At 41.4% G+C, this 17,437-nt stretch overlaps 3 protein-coding genes across 4 annotated transcripts in view; 1 reads left to right on the plus strand and 2 right to left on the minus strand.

Annotated features, from left to right (window-relative positions):
- Positions 1 to 1,965: 1,965 nt before the first annotated feature.
- On the minus strand, positions 1,966 to 5,461 carry LOC145443260 (cilia- and flagella-associated protein 90-like). Its single transcript, XM_080321252.1, has 3 exons — positions 5,226 to 5,461; positions 2,267 to 2,439; positions 1,966 to 2,174 (listed from the first exon to the last, which is right to left on the minus strand). Exons 1-3 carry the CDS (start codon positions 5,368 to 5,370, stop codon positions 2,013 to 2,015), a joined length of 480 nt encoding a protein of 159 aa, XP_080177378.1. The 5' UTR covers positions 5,371 to 5,461; the 3' UTR covers positions 1,966 to 2,012.
- A 2,334-nt stretch (positions 5,462 to 7,795) lies between these two features.
- LOC145443258 (alpha-galactosidase MYORG-like) lies at positions 7,796 to 13,806 on the plus strand. Its single transcript, XM_080321248.1, has 3 exons — positions 7,796 to 8,703; positions 9,109 to 9,187; positions 11,094 to 13,806. The coding sequence occupies exons 1-3, from the start codon at positions 8,529 to 8,531 to the stop codon at positions 13,267 to 13,269; spliced, it is 2,430 nt and encodes an 809-aa protein (XP_080177374.1). The 5' UTR covers positions 7,796 to 8,528; the 3' UTR covers positions 13,270 to 13,806.
- A 670-nt stretch (positions 13,807 to 14,476) lies between these two features.
- LOC145443257 (uncharacterized) overlaps positions 14,477 to 17,437 on the minus strand; it is a 36,263-nt gene continuing 33,302 nt past the window's right edge. Inside the window, exon 16 of one of the 2 annotated variants that reach the window (XM_080321247.1) lies at positions 14,477 to 17,367. In XM_080321247.1, the coding sequence (XP_080177373.1) occupies positions 14,897 to 17,367 (2,471 nt within the window). In that variant the 3' untranslated portion in view covers positions 14,477 to 14,896. Of the gene's footprint in view, positions 17,371 to 17,437 lie in introns of both variants that reach the window. The other variant, XM_080321246.1, reaches the window with a different exon arrangement.

A 17,437-nucleotide genomic window follows, 5' to 3' on the forward strand; every position in this document is an offset into this window, starting at 1 on the left:
CAACAATATATTTAAATGCCATATATCTTTTGTAGATATAAGAACTTAAAGTTCACCCTAAAACTACTATAAAAATCACTGAAATTTCAACAAACTTCACTATCACATCACTTTTAAAAGCTGCCATGCGGTAGAAGATCAGCTATTACGTCACATTTCTAGTTCGTGATGATAAAACATGACCCGTTGATGATTCGTGACTGAAAATTGTGATTTGGTTTGGTGCGACCTTTCGTCAAATTAATCGATTCCGGATTGACTGGGTGATTCAATAAAGATGACTCGAGTTGATTCGAGTCAAACGTTAAAATCAGAGAAGGACTTGCGACTCGCAACGGTGATTTGGAAATCCTACGGACGCAACAATCTATGAAACTGTCATGGGGAATAGTAATATATATCAAAAGGTCGTAGCTTGCGTTGCGTAGGGTATATAGCTATCTCTAATCAGGTCAGTATGGCAACCATCGGTATTCTGTGACCCTCGAGACATATAGTTGGTTACATGCTGATGAGTGTTGTTTGTTCTCTTTATCCATGTTATTATCGGTGGCGAGAAAAGTAGTAGTACGCTTCACAGCAGTAACACCAGTGTTGGGATGACTCGAGTCACCTTGTTTGTATGACTTGACTTGACTCGAGTCACTTTGCTAAAATGACTTGACTTGACTCGGCGTATCAGAAATGAGGATTGACTCGTGACTCGGAGCAAAATTCACGAGTCAATTTCAAGTCATCAAGTAGGCTAAATCGGTGTCGATAAAAATCATTGTACCTTGCATATATGTTCGGATTGTTGGTGAAACGCTGGTGTAACCCGTGAGAGCGACCAATCATTCCATGATCGTGCGTTTTACTGAGCCTCCATTGTTCTCTCACAAATGCATTGACCGCAAACGAAGTGATCGAAGCTTACAGCTTACCTTGTTGTAAACTAGGTTAGTAAAGTAATTTAATACTAAAATGTCTATTTCTGTTCTCTGTTCTTGCCTTAACCAAACCTCTTGTTTTATTTAAATTGAATTTGAATATAGTTTATATAGTCCTCAGGCATTCGCGCAGTCTCGAATTGTATATCAATTTGCAACTGGGTAATGTATTGCATCTTATCAATTCGTTTCTCTATTTTGACTGGCAACTATAAACTGAGGCTATGCAATTACTTACGTAGTTAGAAGGAGATACAGCGCCTTCTTGCGTGTACCTGTACAATCATTTAACTCCATATTCGTTCGTCGCTTCAGAATCAATGACCACTCAATATGTATTTTAGACAGCTAGCAAATGCAATGACGTAACCATGTCTCATACTTCGAAAAGGCAACTTGACTTGACTCGTGACTTGACTCGACTTGACTTGACTCAAGTCGCCTCCGAAAATCGATTGACTTGACGTGCATCGAGTCACCTTCGAAAATCGATTGACTTGACTTGACTCGAGTCAAAATGCGCAATCACTCGAAATGACTCGTGACTCGAAGGTAGTGACTTGATCCCAACACTGCGTAACACCAATGGATTATTCGACGATTGGACATTTCTGTTCCAGGGATTCTTAACCAGGGTCCGTAGACCCGATCGCGGTACGAAGCACCACATCAGGGGGTACGAGATGCATTGCGGCATTAGGCCTATATGCTGTGGAATATTTTCTTTGCCAATTTATTCAACTGGAAAATATTCTTCACGATACGCACGATTTTATGTGAATGGGCTTTCTGATTTTAATATAGGTAGGTACCATCAGAAATTATGTTGAAAATGAAAATTTTTAGCGATTACTATATTTCTCCTAGCCGAGACTCAAACCTGGTCCATTGATATTGTAACGTTGTTATAGCTAGCCGTGCAATCAGCGAAATATGCGTTCAAACCATTTCATGATAAACGCGCCTTTCGATTTTGGTATTTGCTCAATACCAGCATGAGACACACTTCACGTTGGAACCCGAGTAGGCTATATCATACAGCTCAAAATAATAGATTGTTATTGTCACAATAGTACTGGTTGTTCAAAGATTTCCTTGCGAGCTTGAGGGTATATTGGTTCCTCGGCACCTGAAGAATCCTTTGTTGACGCTTTCAATGATCACGTGTTCCCGACATTGCTCTTCTAAACTGGGTCTCGAGCCGTATACCGAGGATGACAGGACGGGAACTTTCCTATTTCGCTCCTGGAATATTTGCATGTCCAATTCACTTCAGAAGATTTCATAGATCTATTCAACATCCGCCAGAGTATCGTTTCATTCTGAATCTCTCTCACCTCTTCGCTTATATTCAATCCAATCTTATTTGCTCTGTCATCTCGATGTAATCTTTTCTCATATCCTTCCTTTAAGTGGAATAATCTTTCGTACTCCGAGTAGTTGGAATGTTTTCTTGTATTGTTGAAATACGTGTGTGTTTCTTTTAGAAGAGAAGGGTCCAACCAAGAACCTAAAATAGCGATGTAAAATTTCGGCTCGTTCTCGTCGTTTTGTATCGGAGAGAGCGGCGCGTAACAGAATAAAGATATCTATGTAGAATTTTAAATTGAACCTTATTCGTTTCAACCATGCTCATTAGATGAAGAAACTAATGGTAGTTACTAGTTAGCTCGGTGTTTCCCAAACTTTTTTGAGCTCCCGCCTCTCTGGACAACAAATAAAGTATCAGCGCCCTCCGAACCCCTCACCACGTGCGTCTACAATAAAACGAAAGCTTTTTTTCTGCATTCATTGCAACTAATAATGAGACGGATGAAGCTGGCGTATTGTCGTCATCCACATTATATTGGGTTTAAGAACGATATATAATCTCCACGTCCCGCTATATCGAATCGGTTTCTGCTCTGAGTCAGAAGCTTTGTCACGACACTGAAAGAACGTTGCAAGATTTGTGAGCGGCGATGGACAACGAGGAAACATTTAACCGGACTCCAATCAGGCTATTTCTATTTGATTTAATGAATATCAAACATCATTGATAGGAGATATAGAACTTGAACTTTCTACAGTATAATCATGCATCTCCTCAATCATTTCATATTCGGAAACTTTACAGAATGGATTTACTATCCAGGAATTTCTAAATGGAATTCATCCCGAGTATAGAAAGTTAAAGGGCTATAAAATAGGGCACCCCAGACACCTTACAGACATGATGCAGAGTGATACCTGCGATACCTTAGTGATACCTGCGTATATCCACAGGGCCATAAAATAGTCATGGTCAAGAAGTAGGCCTACCAAATGATTTGGATGCCGTGTAACTGACATTATATTTTAAATTTTGGGGTCATTATGATTACTGTGATGTCATAATAGGTGGTATTCGAATATTCGGCTATTCGACTAGAACAGTAGTCGTGAACCTATGGCTCGCGAGCCATATATGGCTCTTTTGGGTATAAGATATGGCTCATTGACAAATATTTATTTTTGCACAGAATTGATCAATATTGCAGCGATTTGTTGGTAAATTTTCATCATGGCCAGTATAATTATTCCCGTGGTAGTATAAACATGTCTTTGAGAGGTAAAGACAATGTCGTCTTCAGGTTTAGGGGCTCGGACCCCCTCTTTTCAAAATCGGGCGGCGGCCAATATCACTCGCGAATTCTATTCACCCGACTCGAAATCTTGAATTGTGCGATACGTTACGATACGGTACGATAAGAGCATAGCATACATGGCGACGCCCATTTCAAAACGCAATTTTCAAATACGCATCGTCTTCCTAATCTACGCTGTGGATTAGTGCGGAGTATGGACCGGAGCCGGATTGGATATCCGGTCGGAGTTTTTCAATTTTGGCCGGACCGGATCGGAGCCGGATCAGTACTTTTTCTGATACGGCCGGATCAGTACTTTTTTGATAAGGCCAGAATCTTTATGGATAAGCATGACGTTTGTAACTATGAATAACTGCCAACCAACAACACGCAATGTAACCGCCAAGCCAGTGCGAAAAGAAACGAGCCATATTTTTAAATTCACGGAACCACCGTACCGTGTTGGGCCGGAATTCCGGCAGAACTTTTTCATTTTGGGCCGGATCGGAGCCGGATCAGTACTTTTTCCTGATACGGCCGGAGCCGGATCGGAGCCGGACCAGAGAATTGGCAAACCGGATCGGAGCCGGACCAGGGAATCGTCGATCCGCTCCGCACTACTGTGGAAGTCACAATTACAAACTCGAATTACAAACAACGTCACTGCTATTCACGTTCTTGATCGGTAAGTATAGTATAGTTCTGTATAGTAGTCTACCCGCGATAAAATGTAGGCGTGTAGAGCAACGTTATGTTACCGCCGAATACTTTGAGAATTGAAAACTTGATAATTATTTAGATTTTCAGAATCAGTGTGACAGTCACATTCGATTAATATCAGTTATAATTAATTCTGCGTTACTTACGATGAATTGCGTTATCAATGGCGAGGCCTGGCCCGTCTTATGCCTTACCTCTCGTGGCGAGCTTTATTTTCGTACAATAAATACCAGTTTTCACATGAAAATATGGCGCACGAGGAATCCCATGTGGTGAGTTCGAATTAGTGCTATCATGACGTCACGAATTTTCAACTGTGACGTATTAGTTGATTGGTATGTATGGCTCTTTGGGAGTTGAGATGGAAAAAATAGGGCCAATATGGCTCTTCGGACAACAAAGGTTCCCGACCACTGGACTAGAGGCTTACTGGACTCGAATTCGACTCTCCCATGATGATCGATTTTACCCAACCCTTCATGAATATATCCAATAAGATTTCGGAAAACAGACGCTGTTAATTCGATATACCCTTAACATTAATGTTATTGTAGGGTTACCATATTTTGGAAACGGGAGAGGAGGACACTTTTTCAAAATTTTTCAAACTTAGAATACCGATGGAAAATACTGAAAAAATGGTAAATATTTACCACTTCGTAGTCGGCTGACTAAAAAAAAGGTCGACTTTTCACTCAGCTCCTGAAATACCCGTCTGAGTGTCACTTCGGTGCTGATTTACGGCATATCAGTCGAATTTTGCTATGAATTTGACCAAAATTCCTCAAAAATAGGACAAAATCTCAAAAAGGAAGACATTTAGGCGTCATCGTAGGACATTTTCAAAAACCCGAAAAAGGAGGACGTATCTATGGCAACCCTATGTTATTGATCACTCTTGATCTTTGCAAATTTAGAAAATATTTAATCAAATATCATCGTAATGGCATAATACATTAGCGGATTATACCTTGCAGTACTTCGCGTTGATTGTCTTGCGACACGTTGCCTGTCGTCTCAGAAACTGCTGGCCTGTTCAATTGTTCGGAGACTTTTGTGGTAGTAGAAGCAGCAACCTCCTCTGTCTTTTGGGGTGTGGGCCTACTTGAAGACATAGCAATCAAACTGATACAGAAAGACACACTACTAGGTGAATGTTTATGTGTGATCTATACTTATTGGAAATATCCTAGCCCACCATATGTTCTGGAAATAGGCAAAATGAAGTTTTGATATCCTTGTGACGAAACAATCGCTTAACTGCAAATGCAAAAGATTTCTTAGAATCATCATCTTATGATGGACCTCGGATTCTTCGCAGGTTACAACTCATCAAACATTTTTGCCAGCCTCTGAATTTTAAAATGCTGATTCCTGTCTATGGTGGCTTATCTATGCACATACAAAATGTCAATCTTAAAATTGATTTTCCTACATTCCAGTTCATGTTGATTACGTCGCATTGCATGTCTTGTATATCGTACTGTACATTGTGTTGGTGTCTTGGGCAGATGAAAATATAGTCTGACGATTATTGATTGATTATGATGTAACTTGATTCAAATTGCAGTGTGTCTGACATTAAATATATTTGACCTCATTGAAATTTTCACCTGTGGACTATACACACATATAGCCTACTGTAGCAAATTACGTTGCGTCCGACGTAGGAACTCAGCTAATGAAATATTTTGCATAGTTATGAAGACGGAGACCGGCAAGAGTTGATATTTATCTCAAAACGAGCAAGATAATATCCGGAAGGAAGTTTGCAGTACCCTGTCGTAAGGTATAGCTAATAGAGAGCTACAGGATCAGGATTTTGGATTCTAAGCGGAAAGTAATCCGACATGTTTTTCATAAACAGGATTGGATCCGGATTCACATTTTTTCCCAACTGTCGGATCAGGATCAGGACAGGATTCTAAATTTATAGTGCACGAAGTTCACTTTCTGTTTGTTTACTTCGACGCTTCGTATGAACTTAGGATCAGCTGGCTTCAGCATTGCATCACTTTTTCGAAAAGTCCCTATAATAGCAATATCAATGTCGAGGTGTAAAATATCGACGACAGGGTCAAATAGATGCCCAGCCTTGAGCAGGATATTTTCGGACCCGGATTTCAACGTTTGAGAAAGAAACAGGATCCGGATTGGATCAGGATTCCGTTTTATCGAACAGAGTCGAATCCGGATCCCGAAAAACCATGATCCGTACATCTCGAATAGCTAATGGAACCCGTATCCGTATTCGTTCACCGCGCAATGTCAAATCAGGAACCGAAAATCGTCCACAATGATCCATTTATGCCCGGCAACGCGCTGAGGTTTGGTGAAAGGATTCTACGGAACTTCGTGTAAAGGCAAAATCCGATGCGTCGAAGACTCCAAAATACATATGTCATTTAAATTATCGATGTAAACAAACAAAGCTACACTTTCGTTAGAAATTCAGAGTCCCGCCCTGATCCGGATCCGGCACTCGGGCAAAAATGTATAAAAATACCGGATCACAATCCGACATGGTGCATACCGAGTACCGAAACGTATGCTACATTCAACTCCTTTTCATTCAGGCGAGTGCCTGATTAAAATACTACTCCAGGTCGTTTCAACACCCTCGTATCTTTTTATTGTCGCAATCATGTGGTGTATCTGAATCGATAAAATATCAACAAATGACTGTCTGGTTCAAATACAAAATAACTCCCTGTACGAATCACAATGTGCATGCGTCAGCCCTTCGGATTACCGGACCACGATTTGACATTCCGACGTCTCCTGTCGACACATGCCCCATTCATTTTTACCGACTTTCCTGTTATTTTTTATCTTCCATTTCTTCTCATTCAGTGTGAATTCCTATTATTTTTAGACCTTAAGTATTTTAGGCCTGCATGCTCAAGCTAGGCCAAAGTTGGTATCTGATTGAATCATTACTCCAAGTCGTTTCGACAACCTCCTGTATCTTTTTTGTATCGCGATCTTGCGGTGATTCGAATCGATAAAAATATCAATAAATTATAGACTTTACTAACGGGCTGATGGAAACCACTATGTCGCATCTATAGTGGTCGTAATTTCGATCGGTGATGACTGATCAGCGAATCCTGTGATTTCTGACAATCCAAATACGTCCAACACCATGAGCATCTGAGGAACAACCTATCCGAATACAAAGAATTTCCATCCTAAAATCCACGCGAATCCGCGAAAATCCGTATTGAATAACTTGTTCTCAGAATCCCGATTGTACAACTCGACTGAGATACAGTTAATGCGTGGCCTTTACGAAGGCTAAGCTTAGGGTTAGTTGATTTATATTTGCTTGGACCTTTCACAGAACAACTTTAGGGCATGTGCCAGTCCCAGTTCTAAGGCCAGTGGCCGGGTTTGGTTATCAAGGTGACGATCTTTTTCTCTTGGCTTTATTATTAAAAGTTACTTCTGGTCAGAACTATCAAAACTATCCGAAACAAAACCTGAAATAGAATCCGTATGCGATCTGACTGACACAAAGTAGTGGAAAATCCAGTCCTATCCGAATCCGAATAATACTCATCACTAGGGCTGGGCACAATGATTCGAGTACTCGAATCTGAATCGAGTAATAATTGTGATGATTCGAGTCGAGTAGTAAAATACATTCTTTCGAGTACTGAAATTATACGCTCCTCGGCACTGGAAGCTAATTTATCAACGAGAATAATAGTTTCGACAGTAATTTTCACTGCTAAAGCCTTGGAACCTTGATTGGCCTATCGTAACATACGATACATATAGTACAAAACTACCAACGGTACTGGAACTAGCACATTTCCGAAGTCATGATCGTTCCACAGCATTGTCTCCAAGCGCAATAAAATTGGTATGGTCGAAAAAATACCAAAGTATCTTTAATGTGACAGATAACGGGCATTATATTCTTTTTGATGGTAAGAAGGTGGATATTTGAACTTTCACATGTTACGTTCAGTTATGACGTCATATTGAGTGATACTCGATTACTCGACTCGACTCGAAGCAAATCATGTGATTCAGAATCGAATCACTCAGGCACTCGATTTTGCCCAGCCCTACTCATCACTGATTTCGATGTTGTCATCGTTCCGCGTCAGTGCTGTTTTTTTGCAAGAGCAAGAGCATCGAGTATCGATGTTTATATAGCTCAGTGGTATCGATCGATCTAGATTTCGGAATCATTGCTCGCCTCGGCCATGATTGGTTGTTTCAGAAAAGACAGCCGGAAATTGTCGCGGCTGGCAGCAAGCCGATGAACAATGCGAGGCATTGGTGGTGGTGCTCGCATGGCGATAACATGAACGAGATGAATCAGTACTCGCGTCTCCAAGACGGGGAAGACGGTGACAACGAAATTCCTCTCGTGAGTCTGACAAGTGAGGCATTCACCGACCAACCGTCAGAAACCAGGAACAATAATGACGCTGGTAAGGTTACGAGTAGCTTCAAAAATTAGTAAAAATTACTGAAATTGTTGACAAACTGCCTTGTTGCGGTCTGCGGTGTGTTACAATGTCAGTGAAGTTCTCATTTTGCCACACATGGTAGCCCGTACTTGATACTGATGTAGATAAATAGATAAATTTTCAATGTTTTGTGCAATAATGTGTAATTTATGTACTTTTCCATCAAAATTTTGTCAAAAATGAGTTATTCTACATAAAAAAACATTAGCTCTAGTTATGATTATCTTGCATCATATGCATTTCATGAATGTACTTAAGGTCTACAGTTGACCACTTTTTTAATAACCAGTATCTTTCAACTCGTATGTTGAATATCTTCATCGTATTGATAATATTCCTTGTATTGATGCATTATTTTGTGGTCAGATTCTTCAAGCATTAAAATTGCTGGAGGAGGTACCAGAATCCCAAAGGAACCACAACGTCGAGTCAGGACTTGCAGCAGGTAACTATGACTTGGCAATTTATTGTTAGCGTACATATGATTTCGAATCAATTCGGATCATTGTCCATATCCATAATACCAGTTCTCTTTTTTCAATCATGTTAGTTTACGACAGTTCTTATGGGAAAGATAAGGCGAATGGTTTTTGTTGTAACCCATAAATAATCGTACAGCTTCATGCCATAACAAGCAATCTCCTCTGTAACTGCCGATGTTGTCAAGATGAAATTCAATTACTCCCTGTCAATTGTCAACCTGATGCTTCTACTTGATAATTTCAATTAATGGAAAACAATATCTAATAATTCTAGCCGGCCAGTTTGGAATAGATTTCCAAGGCATTCGCAATCATGCGGACTTCATTTCACTATTGCACCAGGTCATGTAGCATGGGGTGACAAGCGAACTTTAAAAAAGGGTCCTTTGACCAACCAAAAATGCTACAAATTAATTTCGGCTAAGTTGATATAGTCACTACCAATGCTAATATTGTCAATTTGTCACCATCGTTTAGTGTATATAGTATTAGAGTTACGTTGAGACTTGGACAATTAACCTAACATCATAGCGAAATGATGGTAAGCTAATTATAGCCTAATTATTGAAATGTTCTTATGCTCCAATTTTAATTCTGATCTTATTACCCGTTTCTCTCAAAATGTCACAGAACAATAATAGAGTGGGAAACGAACCAAGCTTGGTGTTTACTGTTCAGACATTTGCTTTGAACTCGATCTCTATTGTGTTTCTTTCGTGAATTCCGTAATACTAATCTAATTTGGAGAAATAATGTGTAGTTATATATAATTCTACTCGTATTCTAATTTTTAAAAACTGTCTAGCTATGATTGGCAACTAACTTCGAAAAGCACCACTTTAGCCCTCCAAATGTTGCGCGGATGGTGTCTTGTGACGGATAACACACAGTGAAATAGTAGTTATCTTGCGGTCCTAGCTGATGGCTGTGTTCGTTGCTACTATGTTTGTACAGTAGGCTTTGAGGACTTTGCTATCAGATGTGGTCAGTAACTAAGTACTTTTACTTTGTTGGCATACAGAAGTATATTTTACCTTCATGTTTTTGTGTTTTTAGGCAAAATTACTTTTTAGAAAGTAGTTTATGATATGTTTCAAACTTGAGTAAATTGTCACAGCGGCTTTACGAAATAGCACCTGTATCACAGTAAGGTACGGTAATTGACTATATTATTGAAAATGGCGATTTCTAGTACCATTAGTCAGTCACAAAGATCCACCCGTTGATCTCAAAAGTAGCTTCCTTCAATCATGGAACGCTCAAAGTATGCGAAACTCGAGTGAATCTACTCTTTTCTCTGCTGACAATCGAATTAGTTTTGCATGTCTGGGAAATTGCTACTTCTAGCTGTAATTGAGTGTAAATTTTCGACGTTACTTCTGCTGGAGTATCAAGGGTTGTAACCAAGTCGCAAGGTTCCGAGTCCCAGGTCAATCTCACTTTTATAGTTTTGACTCGAGTCAAGCCGAGTCATTTTCAATTCCCCACCGAGTCCGAGTCGGTGAGTAGAGAACCGAGTCCAAGTCATTGCGTTCACTGTTCGGTTTTGAGTTCAATCCGGTTCAAGCAACCCATCAATTCAAAATTATGAGGAAAGACAACAAAAATCAAAAGTTCAATGCATATCAAAGCTGAGAATGGCAAACGTCTATGCACCAAACTTGACTCGTTTCGCGCTATGCAGGTCTCCTGCAGCACTTTCAGGGACAACCAGAAATTAGATTAGAATTAGATTACGTGCATTTTGCTCTAAATGACCTAATTAGACTAGAATTATGTAATTGGCCAAGCCCGGTGTTCACTGCACTTTCAATAATAATTCGACTCTGAGCAAAGACCTGACGAAACTTAACAATCACAATCGTTCAGGTCGTCAGTTGATATGCGAACAAACTGGGACTCGTCAGGAATGTATCAGTGGAAGCGGCCGAACTGGAAAATTAGGCTCTTGGTGGCGTTGTGTGGAATAATAATAGTTACGGTGGTCGTGCTGATTTTACATTATCACTCGCCGCGTCCTGGAATAATACAAGTGGGCGACAGGCATATTACCGCGAAAATATATTCTGACGAAATGTTACGGTTCACGGATGGCGCTGGGGTTACGCGTCTATCAATTTCCTTGGGCGGTGCTGAACTGAACGATTTTAAATTTCAACACTCTCAAGAGTATGAGGTTTCTCGTGGAAAAGCCTGCTTCTCGTGGACGAATCATAATACAGATTTTTGCATCACTCAACATATGCCAGTTGACTCTAAAAGCGTAGGCCCAGTTTGTTTTGATATGTCTTGGTCGTTTAACTCCGATGCTACGCCAGAGGATTGCATTTTGTTCCAAGCGTCTTCTGAAAATGGTCGTGGACAGCCCGTGTGGTATGACACGATGGGATATATAATCTGGCCGAGACTCCAAGGAAATCTTTGCGAAAAAGTATGTCACGAATATACGCCCACTGCAGTGAAGGCCGTTGATATTGGCGGGAGTGTAGTGGAGCCTCTATGGCTGTCGTCGCACGGCGTGATATTGCGGGCGTCCTTAAAAAATCATGTGAAAACTTGCATGGACATATGTCGAGATGTAACGGCGTCGAAGCTTTGTCTGAAATCGGGAATTGATGAATTTTCTAACAAATCGATGCTCGAATATGCGGTGTGCTTCGGATCGAATTTGACTGAATTACATTCTCATGTGATCAAGAATATCGTACAAAAAGAAGCACGGGAGCTTAGCGATGGAAGAAATTCGGAATTGCCTTCCCATTTAAATATTACCAAGACTTGCTCTGATTTGGTTACTAAACCTCTGTGGAATATTGTCCTAAATGACGCCGCCAACAAGAGCAAGGCGATGACTCACGTGGATCCTATTTCTGGTATCGGTGGCACCGTGTTGATCTTGGACTTGTGCAATGTTTATGAGCATGTCGGTGATTTTTCGTTGAACGAGGCTTCTCAATTTAATATGAAAGAAGTAGTGTCGTTGATGCATGAATCCAATTTTTCTGTTATGGTCCCCGTTTCTCCGTTTTTAAATTTTGATTCCATCAATTTCAAGGACGCTCTTAACGATCGGTTGCTGTTGAGTAATCGATATGAAAAATCCCCGGTTTTAATCAATGCAGAAAAAGTAGGATGTCAAGATTTACTGCCAAGTATCATCGATTTCACTCATCCCGACTCCGGCGATTGGTTTGTAAAAAAGGCAAAAGGCCTGATAGACCAATATGAAATCGACTACTTACAACTGATGTACGGCCAATCATCTTGGCTGCCAAGACTGTACAGCATGGCGAAAAACTTGACAAATTCCGGATTATATTCAACCTTGTACACTAACACTGCTAATCATATCAGCTCGTGCCCGTTGACTGATGTAGCGTACGCGTCTCAAAGCGTACATCAGTTTGTGTTACTCAAACCGGCAGCCGGTCTGAAAGAAACTTTACCTATGGCTTTGGCATCCGGACTTGCCGGTTACCCGTTTTTTATTCCGAATCTGCCATTTAAACTGGCTGAGGTGCACGCGATGTCTACTGCTAATTTAATGGACGGGTTCATTCGTTGGGTGCAATTAGTTTCGTTTTTCCCGGTGATGCACGTGCCTTGGGATTACGCAGTCATGCGGGACAGGAATTTCGATATAAACCAGTTGACGGACGTGATTAAAAAATGTTTGCTTGTTCGCAATACCGGTACTGTTGCCGAAACCATTAAGACTGCTTTCGCGAGAGCTGAAAACGATCGCTCCTTGTTCATGTCGCCTATGTGGATGGCACCTTGTATGCCGGCACTGAGTCGTCGAGATTACACTAGTGACAAAATATATCTTATCGACGACCAGTTTATGATCGGCAGTGACTTGATTTTCGCGCCAATACTCGAAATCGGAACGACGTCTCGTGATGTCTTTCTACCTCCTGGAACTTGGGAGAGGTTAGGTCACGCTGGCGTGGTTTCGACATCAGACGGTATCTGGAAGACTAATCTTCAAGTTCCTTTAAACGACATGCTTATTTTCGCTCGCGTGGACACCTCATCTTGTTAATTCATGTTAGTACGTCTATTTTGTACACAGTATTTTGTGTGCAATACTGTTCGAGTGGAATATTGCTGCTTTTGACATTGATACCTTTTTGCAATAGATTTCGTGTCTGATTCAATGTTTTGCACGGCTCGTTAAGACTTGTTTGACAATCACCTGATATATCTTCACTTCATTTTCGTTTAACAACCGAAGCAAAGGTGTTCATTGTTCATTATACTGCTGTGAATGCATATCCCATGTCGATAATATATTGCTTTTTTATATGTCTACCAGAACGACCTGAATGTATTAGTTTATATATACATGTGAATTTGTGTAATGTTATGTGCTAGATATTGATGGCAGTGATTCACAGCCAGTTTGAAAACATGACCGTGTAGCACTCTTTCATTGCAATCCGTTGCCTTACCGATATGTTCAGATGTCGATATTTTGTCCCGTCCATCCAGAGCTATATCTGGATATAATTAGTAGTTGAGTTCTTCTTCTGTGTGCTGATGTGTTTTTTCAATGAATAAATATTGCGTGTTTCAGATATTCCGCTGCGGCGTCGTTGTTTCATTCCTACCGCCGATGTGTGTGCCACAAAAGTTGAATCAGTGCGTTAGAGATAATTGTGCACAATATTTTGAAGGATGGAGGTACATATTGGAAACGTGCCCATAACTATTGAAAAAAAAGGTGAATTGTTCGCTGTCGTGATCAGTAATATGTAGCAAATATTGCATTCACTGCGCCACAGAAGCACAGATAGCGGATTTATTATTTTGAATCCGTATTCTATGCCGGATTTGTATCTATATCTCCCAGGGTTGTAACCAGGTCACAAGTCAACCTCACTTTTATAGTTTTGACTCGAGCCATTTTCAATTCATCACCGAGTCAAGTCCAAGTCACTGTGTTCGCTGTTCAATTTTCAGTTCAATCCGGTTCAACCTTCTTTTTTTCAACTCTGCTCGAGTCATATAGAATGACTCGCATTCATAATATTGTAATTTTCCTCAGTCCTAACAATTTCTTGCGCTATTTTCCAAGTATCAGGACTAGGGCTGGGCAGCAAATCTCACGGCTCAGTGCGATTGGTTTACTTCACACTTTCCAATTGGCTAACGCAATTTGACGGTAATTCGAAATTTGATGAGATTGGAATCAATCGGAAGCTACCAGGGTACTGATTACCTTCCCACCATACTACCCATCACCTTGGTATTGTCAAAAGATTATATTGTAAAATTCGGCCCAATCAAAACAAGCATTAAAAATAAAACTGAGTGGATAATGTCACTGCGGTGACGCCGGTGAGTAGGCTAACTGACGGATTAAGATATCTGGACGATGTGTGGGAGACCACCGGAAACTGCTGCATAGTATTGTAAATTCAACAGCTGATTTCAAAAACAGTATTGTCGACATCGGCTGCGGCCGTTCGGATAAAATGGCATGCTTTGCTTTGCTTCAAGTGTCAATAACCGTACTAAAGCTCATACCACCTGAAGCGGGTAATCGACAAAACAAACATATTCAACAACAACAACAACCTGAATTGCATGGGTGATAGTCAACTGTATATCTGCCCCAGACATCATTTCCAGAGAAGCCCGACATTAATAAGCTGTGAAAAAATCACTTAAGTATAAGCGCTGCACAGGACGGTCACTAGAATCCTGACAAGCAAAGCCGATCTTGACCAGACAACATCAGTGGATCGGTTGGTCGTAGAATCAGTCGAAGGCGGCGATAGGGTGACGGACTCCGTAATAGTGCTGACCACAGTGATAACATTCATGTCGGTCGTCTCAAGAGATGTCGGTGCCGTGGTTGGATCAGACTTTAGGTTTGTTGATGAAGCGAGCGGTGTAGTTGTCACTGTTTCACCGCTCGTTTCCGCGACTTCCCGTGATGCTGAGGTTATTATTGCGCTCGATGTCTCCTGCGTCGTGTCTGGAAGAGCCGTTGTTGTCTGATTATTTGCCTCTGTGTCTGTCATCAGCGATGCTGAGGTCATTGTAGTACTTGATACCACCATCATTGTTTCTGTGTTAGATGTCGATGCTTGACTGTTCGTCATAGTGTTTGTCTGTGATATTGAGGTCAAATTTGTGGTGGTTGTCACTTCATTTGCGTTCGCTTCCTGAGAAGTTTTCGTTGGCTCACTGTTGGTCGACGTGTCATTCTGTGATAGTGAGGTCGTGATTAAGCTTGATGTCATTTCATTATTTGTTTCTACAGTATTTCTCGTTGTCTGAATGTTGGTCGTCGTGTCTGTCTGTGATGCCGAGGTGGTTGATGTAGTTGATGTCTCTTCATTTGTTTCTGGAGGAGTTGTCTTTGTCTGACTGTTTGTCGCTGTGTCTGTATGTGGTGATGAGGTCGTTATTATGCTTGATGCCTCTTCATTTGTTTCTGGGGAACTTGTCCCTGACTGACTGTTTGTAGTCGTGTCTCTCTGTTGTGCTGAGGTCGTTGTTATGCTTGATGTTTCTCCTTTTGTTTCTGCACGGGATGTCGCTGTCTGACTGTTTGTCGTCGTGTCTGTCTGTGATACTGAGGTCGTGATTAATTTTGACGTCGCTTCATTTTCATTTGTTTCTGTAGCTGTTGTCCGAGTGTTCGCCGTCGTCTCTGCCTGCGATATTGAGGTCGTTATTGTAGGCCTACTTGATGTCACTTCATTAGTTTCTGGCGGAGGGGATGTCGTTGTCTGACTATTTGCCGTCGTGTCTGTCTGTGGTGCTGCGGTCGTTTTTATCCTTGTAGTCTCTTCATTTGTTTCTGAAGGGGGAATTGTCGTTGCCTGACTGTTTGTCGCTGTGTCTGTATGTGGTGCTGAGGTCGTTATTATGCTTGATGTCTCTTCTTCTGTTTCTGCACGAGATGTCGTTGTATGACTATTCGCCGTCGTGTCTATCTGTGAAGCGGGGGTCGTTATTATGCTTGATGTCTCTTCTTCGTTTTCTGCACGAGATGTCGTTGTCTGACTATTTGCCGTCATGTCTGTCTGTGATGCTGAGGTCGTTATTATACTTGATGTCTCTTCTGTTTTTGCACGAGATGTCGTTTTCTGACTATTTGCCGTCGTGTCTGTCTGTTGTGTTGGGGTCGTTTTTATGCTTGTTGTCTCTTCATTTGTTTCTGAAGGGGGAGTTGTGGTTGCCTGACTGTTTGTCGTCGTGTCTGTCTGTCCTGCTGAGGTCGTTTCTATCCTTGTTGTCTCTTCATTTGTTTCTGAAGGGGGAGTTGTTGTTGCCTGACTGTTTGTCGCCGTGTCTGTATGTGGTGCTGAGGTCGTTATTATGCTTGATGTCTCTTCTTCTGTTTCTGCACGAGATGTCGTTGCCTGACTATTTGCCGTCGTGTCTGTCTGTTGTGTTGGGGTCGTTTTTATGCTTGTTGTCTCTTCATTTGTTTCTGAAGGGGGAATTGTCGTTGCCTGACTGTTTGTCGCTGTGTCTGCATGTGGTGCTGAGGTCGTTATTATGCTTGATGTCTCTTCTTTTGTTTCTGCACGAGATGTCGTTGTCTGACTATTTTCCGTCGTGTCTGTCTGTTGTGCTGAGGTCATTATTATGCTTGTTATATCTTCATTTGTTTCTGAAGGGGGAGTTGTCGTTGCCTGACTTTTCGTCGTCGTGTCTGTCTGTGGTGCTGAGGTCGTTTTTATGCTTGTTATCTCTTCATTTGTTTCTGAAGAGGGAGTTGTCGTTGCCTGACTGTTTGTCGCCGAGTCTGTATGTGGCGCTGAGGTCGTTAATATGCGTGATGTCTCTTCTTCTGTTTCCGCAGGAGATGTCATTGTCTGACTATTTGCCGTCGTGTCTGTATGTGGTGCTGAGGTTGTTTTTATGCTTGTTGTCTCTTCATTTGTTTCTGAAGTTGGAGTTGTCGTTGCCTGACTGTTGGTCGTCGTGCCTGTTTGAGATACTGAGGTCGTTGTTATGCTCGATGACACTTTATCTGTCTCTGGAGGAGCTGTCGATGTCTGACCGTTGGTCGTAGCTGGGATAGTCGAAATAAGTGTCGCCGATGCAATGAAAGGTGATGTGCCTTCTTCAGTGGCTGCTGGGGACGACGTCGTAGCTTCGATAGATGTCGTCGAGTCTGCTGAAGATAGTGATGGACTTGTAAAGGTCTATTCACTGCTAAAACCGCAGACTTGGACAACTAGAGA

This window comes from Botryllus schlosseri, chromosome 7 (assembly GCF_051294905.1).
Source record: "Botryllus schlosseri isolate E-star chromosome 7, Bs_hap1, whole genome shotgun sequence".
NCBI lineage: Eukaryota > Metazoa > Chordata > Ascidiacea > Stolidobranchia > Styelidae > Botryllus > Botryllus schlosseri.

What these genes read in the sequence shown, in the direction of transcription:
- LOC145443260 (XM_080321252.1), bottom strand. Translation starts at nt 5,370, where the DNA reads ATGTCTTCAAGTAGGCCCACACCCCAAAAGACAGAGGAGGTTGCTGCT. An exon ending in TCAACGCGAAGTACTGCAAG is followed by an intron (nt 2,440 to 5,225) that starts GTATAATCCGCT and finishes TCGCTATTTTAG; the next exon opens with GTTCTTGGTTGGACCCTTCT. An exon ending in GATTGAATATAAGCGAAGAG is followed by an intron (nt 2,175 to 2,266) that starts GTGAGAGAGATT and finishes CAAATATTCCAG; the next exon opens with GAGCGAAATAGGAAAGTTCC.
- LOC145443258 (XM_080321248.1), top strand. Translation starts at nt 8,529, where the DNA reads ATGAACAATGCGAGGCATTGGTGGTGGTGCTCGCATGGCGATAACATG. An exon ending in CAGGAACAATAATGACGCTG is followed by an intron (nt 8,704 to 9,108) that starts GTAAGGTTACGA and finishes TTTTGTGGTCAG; the next exon opens with ATTCTTCAAGCATTAAAATT. An exon ending in CGAGTCAGGACTTGCAGCAG is followed by an intron (nt 9,188 to 11,093) that starts GTAACTATGACT and finishes ACAATCGTTCAG; the next exon opens with GTCGTCAGTTGATATGCGAA.